The 12,071-nt window shown below is 39.6% G+C and overlaps 1 protein-coding gene across 1 annotated transcript in view; it reads right to left on the reverse strand.

The window, feature by feature from the left end:
* CLMN (calmin) overlaps positions 1-12,071 on the reverse strand; it is a 77,851-nt gene that overhangs the window by 8,176 nt on the left and 57,604 nt on the right. Inside the window, exons 5-11 of the mRNA XM_068399217.1 lie at positions 10,912-11,004; positions 9,419-9,609; positions 7,438-7,631; positions 6,359-6,441; positions 3,594-4,910; positions 2,363-2,544; positions 760-820 (exon numbers count right to left, since the gene is read on the reverse strand). Of these exons, the coding sequence (XP_068255318.1) occupies positions 760-820; positions 2,363-2,544; positions 3,594-4,910; positions 6,359-6,441; positions 7,438-7,631; positions 9,419-9,609; positions 10,912-11,004 (2,121 nt within the window). The remainder of the gene's footprint in view (positions 1-759; positions 821-2,362; positions 2,545-3,593; positions 4,911-6,358; positions 6,442-7,437; positions 7,632-9,418; positions 9,610-10,911; positions 11,005-12,071) is intronic.

Here is a 12,071-nt window from a genome sequence, read left to right on the forward strand (position 1 = left end):
CAAAACTAAAGCATCTGTGTGAAACGTCAGTTTCATTGAACATTGGTGGCAACATTTCTTTAAAACTCCAATTTTATTTTGTGCTGAAAAAAGCCATATTCCTATCCTTGCTCAGCATGCCCAGATTGCTGATGCTCTCCCTTTCGACTTAAAAAATAAAAATCCAGAGCTTAGTTGTATAGTGTGCTCTCAAGAAACCAATATGAATTTCATCTGCCATTAAGGATGCAGTTTCACATTACAACTAAAATCCTTTTGGGATTAGCTGCTGCTATTGAGATAATACAATACACCGCTACTCTGTAGGAGAGGGAAAGAGCCCAATCTTTCATAAAAAGTGCACTTCAAGAGACACCCAGCATTTTTGCAGGGCTGTGACCAGGACACCAACATACATACAGGAACTGCACGAACTGAAACAAACTGGAGCAGCAAATAAAGGCAGCTTCAAAGAAGCGACATGTTGCAGCTATACAGTTATGATGAAGTAAGCCTTAAAGTTACAATAGATTTAATTGTAGTATTAGATACTCCTTTGTGGGTTTGTTCAAGGTTCAGTATGGTTCAGTTCCATGCATTTAGGAGAGTTCAGTAAAGCTTTTCAGCTATGCCTGGTTTTGGCACTACAACTATTAGAAGTCACAGGGCTATTGCATTATCACAGAGTTTATCTATAGAGTAGACCCTTTCACACTATGTGAACTTTTGGAGTTTAAGAGAAACAGAAAAACAGCAATAGGTAAATTTCCACATACTTACCTCCTCAGAAGTACTGGGAGATCTTTTTCGGCGATATAGGTTGGAATCACTGTCACTGGTTCTGAAATGTATGTAAAAACAAAGTTTTTAAATCCATAAAGCTAAGTTTTGTTTTCACTTCAAAGAGAGACACTGCAATTGCACATGCAAGTTTTAAGCTACAAAAAAACCACAAATATGCATTGTTGCATACATTAGAATATGGACTTTATCAGTAACATTATAAAAAATAGCTTTGGTAAAATCTGACCCACAATAAAAAATCCGTATGGTCAAATTGGAATCTTTTCTGAAAAATGGTATCTGATAGGGTTTTTGCACCTTTAACATCATTTACATCTAAGTGAGAGTATAGCCCAGATTTTATGGCTGTCTATATAAATAAAAAAAATGACAGACCTTGCAGGTAACAGAAAGCTTGAAGGAGACAATGGGTTTTTCTAAGAAAATTCTTTCAAAAGCATTAGAGTGCTATAGTGATAACCATCAAAAAATTACAGCTCATGTCCCACTCAAATACATTAGCTAAGAACTAAATTAGAACATAAGAGAGAACAGAAGTGACTGGAGTAAAATTAGCTGAGTGTCTCTGTACTGGGTCTGGCTGGGGTGCAGTTAACTTTCCCTATAGCAGCCCCTATAGTGCTGTGCTTTGTCTTGTAGCTAGAACGGTGCTGGTAACACACCACTGTTTTGGCTACTGCTGAGCAGTCCTCGCACAGCACCAAGACAGTCCCTCCAACCCCACCCGCCCCAAAGGTCAGTAGGCTGGGGGTGGGCAAGAGGTTGGGAAGGGACATAGCTGGGACAGCTGACCCAAACTGACCAAAGGGATATTCAATACCTTATGATGTTGTGCTCAGCGAGAACAGTTAAGAGAAAGGAGGAAGCTGGCAACACACACGCGCGCGTTGTTAAGGCATTTGTTTTCTGAAGCAACCACTACACTTGCTGAGGCCTTACTTCCCAGGAAGTGGCTGGACATCGCCTGCTGATGGGATGTAGAGAATAAAACTTTTTTTTCTTTTTTTTCTTCTTTTGCTTTGCTTCCACACATGGCCTTTGTTTTTTTTCATTAAACTGCCTTTACCTTGACCCATGAGTTTTTAATCTTACTTTCTCCCTCCATCCTGCTAAGGATGGGGAGTGAGAGAATGGCTTGGTGGGCATCTGGTGGCCAGCCAAGGTCAACCTACCACAATCCCGTTCACTTGTTCATAGACAGAAAAAAAGGCCAACAAATATCTGTTGGAATGAAGCAGTGTCACACTTCCACATAGTGTCACAATGCACATGAATTATTTCATCTATGTTACAAAATACTCTTTCTGTTGGAAAACAGTTATAACACTGCCATGTTCAAAATGCACTGGGGTTCCAGTTGGGTTTTGTGTAGCAAAGTTTGTATAGCAAAGTCAAATCAAGTCCCATTGGCACTAAATCACTCGACATGTTTAAGAGAAACACAGGAAGAAGCCAATGAGTCCCAATACACTGCTCCTAGAAGAAGTCTACAAGAAACATCCAATGGTCAGGGCACACTTCAGAAGACAAGGCATTCATACCAGTTAGGTGTATTTAAGACAAAGTTAATGTGAAATACCTGTTAAATTCCTGACTATCAGCAATTTCTTCCAGTTTATCTTGTGACAGGGTAGTAATGCCAGCTTCTGAGATCTGTAAGTCTTCTGCTTTGATCATATTTTTCCCTTTTTTCTCCCTGTTACTGCTCTTCTCTGTTCTCTCTATGGCTGTCGATAAATCCTCTAGATGGTCTACTATGGCCTGTTGAAATTAAGAAACGCTTTGCATCAGATAAGACTGATTCTCCACCCTTCCAAATATCTTAGTGGTGTAGCCTACTCAGATGCTAAATTGCATGTAGTATGAGATTGAAAGTCTCACTGAAGAGAATAAAAAGCAATTCATTTCTTGAAAATCGTTTTGGATACATTGAGCTATAAAGTATCATGAGTTCAACATACATACAATTAGTTGTCAGTTCTTTTTATATAAGAAGTCATGACATGACATGGCTCTTTGAAGTAATCCACTAAGACTTTTTTTAATCTATCCCCAATTAGTCTTTGAAGCTAACAGCAAATTGACTTCATTCCTCTAGTGTCATGACCAAAACGCATCCAAGCAACTTGTCTAAGCAACATGTGGAGTAACATTAAATGGACACTCATTCCTGAAAAACACTGTCTACAATTACTGCACTGGAAAACATGTAAGACAATTCAAAATCAATGTCTGCAAGAAGAGATGCAGTAGCAAATTGCTTAAATCCAATATACAGAATAATTACCAAAAATTGCCCTCTTTTCATCCAGTGTAGACAAGCCTTCATTTTACCCATGTAACTTATCCTACTCAAACTGGTTTAAGTTTTCGTGGGCAAACTTATTTGGATTCACACAAAAAATAGTTTTGCTTATATCCTTTCTGTATCAGCAATACTACTTTCTGTTCACCTCATTAAAAATTATTAAAAATACCCTCTGTGATAAGCTTTTATGCCTAAGATTATGCAGGAGCCTCAAATTACTTTAAAACGTAGTTAAAATTCACATTTTTGCAGTAGTTTTTTTAAAGTAGGTATTAGTATTAGGGCTTATTCTCTCTTTTATTGTCAGATCTTCTCAGGGATCTGCAATTCCATTCATTCCAGTAGAGGGCTGTGGCAAACAGTGTTACAAGACAGGAAACCAAGTACATTTTACACAGTTCTCCAAAGCATTGTAAAATGAAAGCAAATGAAAACCATTGAGGTCAGATGCTAATCCCCCATATATACACAAAGAAATGCTGGTAATAAAAAACCAAAATACCTCAGGATGTTGTGGAATAGTGGAATCTTGATGGTTGATGGCCTTTTGGCCATCTTTTTCATTTTCTAACTCTTCTCCTACTAGTAATGGCACTTCTTTTTCATTGGAAGAATTCATGTGACTGTTAATACCTGTTGTTTCCTCCTCGCCATCCTCAATATCCATTTCTGATGGAGGGTCATCTAGCTTATTCCCTAAGTCTGGCTCTGGAACTTCTTCCTTGTAGTTCTGTTCTGGTAAGCCCTTCTCATGTAAAACATCTGTTAGTGTTTCAGAAGAAGCTTTGTCATTTCCAGTATCATAACCTTCAATACAAGGCTCAAGGTAAGCATCCAAAACTGCTGATATGGGAACATTATAATGTGGATAATAAAAGAGATCGTGAGGTATTACAGATACTTTTGAAGAACTGGGTAGCACTTCAGCTGAAGGCTCAACTTCATCACAGCTGTCGAGGTCCTCTGGATTTTTAGGTACATCTGAGAGAGATTTGTCAGATGTTTCATGCCGTGTAGATAGTTCTTGGCTTTTGAGAACAGAACCATTCAGTGAACAATGGTTAGTTTCTATTGTCTCAAAGACAGGTGATTGGTTTGTATGCTCATTTTGTGGAAGTTTCAGTATTTCCTCATTTAGAAGATGAAGAACATACTTATGCGTATCTTCTTGTTTTGAGGTATCTTCTGGTAAAAGAATTGAAGATTGGGGTTTGCTCTCTTCTACTTTATTTATAGATTCATCTGTAAGTATACCTGAAGTCCAGGATAATGGACTCAAAGAAGAAGTATTGGCTGAAAGGCTTTTAGTTTCATTGTCATATTCAGTAGAGGTTTCTTTAGTTAATTCTTCAGAGTAGTCTTCAAAAGAGTCAACAGAATTTTTCTGATCTGTCAGAACAGCTGGAGAAAGGTCACTGTTCTGTTTCAGTGTATCATCAGATATGCCCCCTTCACCTGGCATGAATTTATCACTTAGAAGCTCCCAAGAGGAATTGGATTCAAAACTGACAGATCCTGTAATTTTCAGTGAGGTAGGCCTCTGAGGCTCCTCTTCAGACATTTCCTGTGAATCACCTAACACTTGACTCAATTTCCCATTACATTTTTCAGGAATGGTTTCTGATGGGATTCCCTCAGGGGTGTCAGGAATATGAACTTTTGGAGGAGCAGGATGACTCCTTTCGTGATTAACAGTATACATTTTTTCTTCACTTTCACTTAAAATCAAGATTTTGCCTTCCTTCTCTGAAGGGGAGTCTTTGATGTGGACGTACGTGGACTCAATTGGAAGCTCCTTGTCAGGATCTGTAAAGTCTTCCTGTTAAGTGATGATACACCATTAGAAGACAAATCATACCTCAGATACCATTTTACTTTTCCCAAACACTACAGAAAGAATAACTACCTAGCCCATCACCCCATTACTTTGTGAAGGGCCAATTAATGACTCACTTATTGTGAAAGTTGGAAAGTCAAGTGACTTGAACAAAGCTCAATGTCAAGAAGCCACTTGTACAGGACGATTAGAATACAGACAAGCCTACTCCTCAGTTGTTAATGTCATCTCTCCCTGCTGCACCTGTGCAGATAATTGACTTGGCTTTTTGACAGAATCCCAAACCCTGGGAATAAAATAAATCTAACAAGTCCACTAAATCCTCTGTGAAATGTATTAATATACTAGATTATTCCATTCCAACAGATTGTATTTAATAAAAAAAGTAGGCTTTTTCTTTGTCCTTTAAAATGCCTACAAGTCTTAATGCCAACAAATCTTATTGCTTATCTAATCTAATAATAATAATAATTAGATTATTATAATAATTTTAATTCCAGTGACTTTAGTAATGCCCACCAATTTTTTAAGCTCCAAAATAGACACCAACTGGAACATTTAGTCAAGAAATGAGAAGAAATGCCTTTTGTGTAGGAACCATCATTTATGTGCACGTACTCTAGCACAAAAACTTACCCAGATACTCGAGGGACACTCAGTCCCTTCGGAACCCTTTTAAACCAAAAAGACTATGTTGAACTAGGTTTGTCAGGAAGTATGAGCAGCCTCCAGAACAGTTTTTCAACTTACGCAGATCTCTTGTCCAGTTCCTGGGACTTCCCATTTTCCCTTGAGTTTTCTGTCTCCTATTCTTCAATTTCTCTATAAGTTTATCCTCCGTTTCTCCAAAAGACCTTTGTCAGTCCCTGATGCTGTCAGTCCCTGCTTGCTCCTCAATTCTTTATTTTTGCTAAAGTCTGCATTAAAGTCCTGGTCCTTTAAGCTGCCATTTATTTCATGCTTACAGTGAGTGCTTTTGACTGCTGCATTGACAATATTCAGTCTCTGGTATCTTGTGCCTGATACCTGCTAAATTCACATTGCTTGTGGCCCTCAAACTTGAGAAAATGATAGAAGTCAAAATGAAATTCAAAGTCCAATGAATCATCATAGATGAAGGGATAAATTTCAGCCTTATTCTGAGACTAATATAACAAAGTAGTAGAGCCCTATGTAACCAGTTCTGACCTCTGAAAGTTATAATTGGATGCAAATGTTTAAAAGTACAATTCTACCTAAAGCATTTTGCAATCGCCAGTGAAAGCTCTTTTGACTGGATTTAACAAAAATGTGAAAAATTAAAACTGAGTTTGTAGTTTATTTTACATAGTTTAGAAAGAAACCTAGAAGATAAACACAGCAATGTCTGACTTTATTAAGTACGCCAAAGCAAATTTAAAAAATGATGTGACGTAGGAGTAAGCACGTACCCCTTCCAGCTCCGGGAAGTGTTCCAGAAACTGCGCCACGTACGTCACAATTGACTGTTCATCGGGTGATTCCACCATGATATCTATGGAGACAGATGCAAGGGGCTTGAGCACATAGCCTTAAAATGCTCTTGCAGAGGAACAGATCGTCAGACATTTATCCTGCTTTTATGATGAGAGAAATAACAGCTACAAACACTTTTCTTTTCTGACAGATCAGTGAGGGTAGAATCCTTTTCACTGTTGATGGTACTCGAAAGAGTTCTCAACATCTTACTGACATGAATTTTATCGTATTTCCAAACACATACCAAACCCTGATCACGGTCCCTTTTCATCTACCTTCATATAGTTATTAGACAGTGATCTTATTAAGTGACAGCACATAGGTTTCTTTTTAGCAGGATGCCCCAGTATTCTAACAGGTGACCCATGAAAGCACAAATAACCAATCTGTACTTTCAATCATAAAATCAAGGCCTAATACCTATCTAGCAGAGTTCAGTAAAAAATACTGCAAGAAGCAGCTCCATTATATACATATATTTATATATACAAATATATGCTTATGTTTACATATATAAATATATATATGTGTGTATATATGCATTGTAAAAGGAAAAACTGGGGGATGCAAATACATTTGCATAGATGTCTACCCGTTTTCCTGGTTTAGCAGTCTCGCACATTTCATCCTGGAGTAACATTTAGTCTCTGCAGACTGTAGGCATTACGGAATGGTGCTAATACATTGAGACACCTCTCAGCACAACAGGGTGGTGATTAATGCCCACTAGTAATGCAGATGTCGCATAGCATCTAAACATTAACCAGGATCAGTGTACACAGCTAAAACTATGGTAAGATCTCTGCCCCCAAGGAGCTTATAAATATGACTGGAAGCATACGACTACAAGCCAGTGACCAATTCGTTTTTATTTTTCTTATCAATCAGCCCAACACACTGATCACATCAACAGCCTAATCACTGGGAGGTTTCTGGGAGGTATCACAATGCAATATTCATGAATTCATTATAGTTTGAATGTTACCCAACAAAGTTGATGTAGATGTTTTACCTTCTGGTTCTAGGAGCCGAGGAACACCCAGCTTGTTTTGTGCTATGCTGAAAGCATCCTCCAGGTTTTCTCGAGCCGATTTCTCCAGTGCTTGCTTCATGTCTACCAAAGTAGAGTCTATCGCTTTTATGACAGCTAAGAAAGCAAGGCCACTCCTCCAACTGCTCGCAAAGTCCTGAACTGCAACACCGTACCTAAACAGAATTACATACAGTTTACATGGGTGGTCGTGTTACAAAATCCAAAGTAAAGGCATCATCATTTTCAAAGACTCCTGAAAGTTAAAAGTAAGGTTGCTGAGTTTCACTAGTCACATTTGAGATCTTTTTGGATTTCGAAACACACAAAATACGTCCATAAAACACAAGGATTCACAAACTGGATCAGTGTGGCTAACAGCTGACATCAACCTGCTTGTGGGAAGCAGTAAAAGCAAAGTCCTCAAGAACTCAGCAACCACATTTAACATTCACTAAACTAAATGTCTCTGTGATTCCTGTTTCTGTTGCTCTCCAGCATTTTAATACCATAGCTTGGGAAGACTGCCAACACTTAAGTATTTAAAAACATAAGCATAAATGATTCACATTCCTGTGTACTTGGCCTTCTATAGCAGAAAACTGTGCTTTGCCAAATGCAAATAGTGTCAGTACATGCATAAACCACAAGTGTGTTAAATGCCCAGAGTTTTGGAGGAAAAAAACAACCATCAAACCTGCAATGAAATACAGCCCCAGAACAGAAAATTCTGCACAGGTCATTGGACTATTATGTTTTTAGTACTGCAGTTGCAAGAACAGTTTTCTCCTGTTAGATGTTTTCAATTTGTATGGTCTGACTGGACTGAAAAGTCTATGGCCTTTACTTCTCTGGTCCTCACTTTCCGTGTACCACCTCCCTGTTAATGACATTATCAGCATTATTTTGGGACTAAAACTGTGCTTCCTCTATGGTCTGCACTGGCAGCAGTGAACTGTGGACCTCAATGGGACAAGTTTATCGGCACAACAAGCACCCGTAGCTTCACTGGAGACAACCAAAGGATGATGTGGCCCACAGGACCAAGTATTTAAGATGTAAATTTGTATCTATCTATCTTCAACATTAGACACGGAATGTTTGTGTTCATAGGCAGATTTGGACATGTAAATCCACCAACTGACAAAAATGCCAAATATTCAGCTATCCAACTTGTACAAGTAAGTTTGAGCCGTGCCCTCTTTAAAACTCTCTGGCAGTCCTCTCTTCAGATACCAATATATGTAAAATACACTCCAAGCATTTACACGTGCACTAGACATCTTACACTAAAGTTTTTCAACCTGACAGTAACTCTGCCAGGTTAAAGCATTACTAGACAAAATGGTTTGGCAAAAGAACTGCTTTTTTATTAAAGAGGAGAGAGATGTGTTGAGCAGTAGAAATAGACCCAAATGTTACATGTTCATGAGAAGTGACCTAAGATACACTCCCTTCCCCTCTTTAATTCTGAGGAAAGAGGGATGCTAATAGAGGCTCTGTCCTTCGAGACACTCTGCAGCACACAGAGGAGCTCCCTCAGGGCTGCTGCTTAATTTAAAAGGCTGTTTAGCTAAAGTCTTTCAATACATTTGGTTTTTCAGTTCACCCCTTGTTTATGCCTACCCTTTAATTAGCAAAAGATATCAAATAGATGGCACGAAAGCTAGGGGATAAGGGGAGAAGGGAATGATCCTGTTTTAAACAGCGCCAAGCAGATTAGTGCAAGTTAACATTTAACACTGAAATCATGCAGCCAGCAATGCACATGGCTTCAAGGTCAGACGGCCGCTGTGGACACATGGCCATAGTGATACACCCCCATGTAGAGACCTTGTGCCTGCAACTTGAAAAGCAGAAGCCACAGTGCACGGTAATGCACACACAGGGCAGGAGAAAAGGGATTCAGCTTCAAAAGGGCAGGTGGCAAAGCACATTTTTCCACGAGGGTTTGTTAGCTTACTTTCTGGTTTTCCTCTGAACCCAGATTAAAAGGGCTCTGATGGCTTTCCGCTGATCCTTCACTGTAACAGACATGTTCCTCTCCATGCTGGGAGTGCTGGGGTGGGATGTGTCTGACTCGGGACCGCTGGGCCCAGAGGACAGGCTGGAGGAGGAGGAGTTCCTGTTGAGGTTACCTGTCAGCTCCTTAATCTGTAATAAAAGGCAAAACACACAGTGCTCTCGTTTAACACTAGCTGCACGGAGAACTCAGTGCTTGTTTTCATGCAAACTCCAAAGATAACAGCGCCATAACTGAATTTTAAGAGGTAATTATAGACCTGTCCATTATAACTCTTGACTTCTATTGCACAGGCATGAGAGCCCGCAGCAGCCCAGCTGGCAACCCCAGGAAACAGGAAGGGCAAGGTATCAGTTAAGGCTGAACTGAGCAAATTCACATTAAACAAAAAGCAAAGAAACATGTCCTTGAAAGAATAAAAAGTTTAACTGAAATTGTTCTTTCTCTTCCCAGGACTCACTTGAGTGAAGTATTTTTAGTCAAGAAATGGTGACCTGCAGCAGCACTCCTGTCCTGGTCAGCATTGATATTTGAGTCCAAATTATCCACTCTGCTGCTTTTAGGTCCCCCGTGCCCTCTGCTGCTGGGGTGACAGATTCTAGTCACACCATCTCTGCCTTCGAGTCAGACTCGTGGCCAAACTGGTGCTGTGCACCACTGTTCAGCTTGAGAAGCTCAGCCAGGGAGAGAAACCCCAGTGCAACTTTAAGACAGAGATAATTTTTTAAACTTGTAGCCAGTTTAGAAATGAGCCCAAGAGAATGAAAGAGCCTCACAGTCTTATGAGAGTTGCAGAAACCCTCCCTCCATCTCTCTCTGTTCATTAGAATTTGGTATTGTCTAGAAGGACATTTTCAAAATACATGTAGATTAGGGAGCAGTTTTAAACTAAGCCTGGGGCTAAATCAATTTTCAGGCTCAAATCAGTTTTATCAGTTCCAGGCTCTTAAAAGATCCTTCATTTGGCCCTCTACATCAGTTGTGAATTTTTGCCATGTTGAGTAAGTCTCTGGAGATCAGTGATTCTACATGGAATTTCCCACCACATTGGACCAAATCCAGAAAAGGTTATTGAAAATAAACTGTGACCTGGAACCAAACCCGAGACGTTGGTTTAGATCCAGGGAATCTGGAGCAGAACCCCGAGAAGGCACAGGAGAGAAGGTAAATTAGTAATCTGAAGCTCTAATTCTCGTCCAAGTCAAACGAGGGCTTAAATTGTCTCCTATTTACACCAAAATAGGCCCAATGAAGTAAAATGAAAGCAGCTGCAGGTCTAAAATTCATGTATATTAAGAGGGAAAAGCTCAGGTTTAGCATGCTTAATTATGTTCTTTACGATTACAAATCAATTTAAAAATCAGTATTCAGCTGGAATAGATTGATACCATGAAAATTGTTCACTTTTGATTAAAGTACTCAAGTTTTATTACCTGAAAAAACAAGATTATATTCCATATTAGTCCAAGTACCAGAGAGGAATTTCCATCTGCTATTTCTGCTGCATCGATGCTAACAAGCTTTACCTGGAGAAGAGGTCATAAATTCAGAGCCGAATTCAAAGCAACAAGGTAAATGCAAAAAATGCACTGGCTTGAACTGAGACTACTGGAATGTCCAAAACACTTCTGCCACAGACTGGCCAGCCAAAAAGCAAGACTGAAATCTTGTTTTAATGATAATTTGCCCTCATCACAACCACCCTGCTCATGGAACTCTTATCTCAAGCCCCCAGCACAGTCTACAGAACAGAAGCGAGCCCAGTTCTGCATCCTCAGGACCACAAATGTGTTTCCTCCATACAAAAATGGAACAAGATGGTGCCCCCTCCAGTGGATCCTATTCTTAAAAAGTAGAGTCAATTCTTGTACAAAAAAAAAAAATCCTAATAAGACCTGCTTACTTGTGTTTTGCTTTGCATCGCCTTTCTCCTTGCTTACCTCACCTTACACGGCTTGTCACAGAGTTCTGATTAGATCAGTTAGCAAAGGATAGAGTTGCCTAATCCAAGCGTACTGTAGACTTCCCCACATTGTGTTTTTTTCCACCTGATAACACCAGGATGTTATTCTCTTAGACAACACAGACTTGGTTTTGGCAAAGGTCATGGAGGAGGGAGGAAGCAAGGAAGCTGTCAGTACTGCACATGGCACCCAGAGCAAGTTAAAGCCCAGCATACAGCCCGTTTATTACTGAGAAATCCTGTACATGATGAATCACTTAGCAGTGCTTTACTCTGCTGCCCCAGTTCCTCAGAAGCGTATGCTGACGGGTTCCACCCATTGTGGTTTAATATCTAACCCTGAAGCTCTTGGCAGCCAAGGCATTTTGCCAACACTTTCATCACCAACCTTCACTAACCGGTTTGGTTAAACTGAAAAAAGGAAAGCAAAATAACTTTTTATCTAGTGGTTCACACAACAGTTTTCAATCTCAGCAAGAAGACACCTCCAGCTGTCATATTTCAAGGCTCAGATTTCTTGCTAGCTCTAAGGTATTTGGCATGGGAAAACCTTTTACGACGTAGTACATTTGAATAGCAGTTTCTCCAAAATGGGGAGCAAGTGCCATTTATCATTAGACTTCTCTCAGT

Source organism: Nyctibius grandis, chromosome 4 (genome assembly GCF_013368605.1).
Source record: "Nyctibius grandis isolate bNycGra1 chromosome 4, bNycGra1.pri, whole genome shotgun sequence".
Classification (NCBI taxonomy): Eukaryota; Metazoa; Chordata; class Aves; order Nyctibiiformes; family Nyctibiidae; genus Nyctibius; species Nyctibius grandis.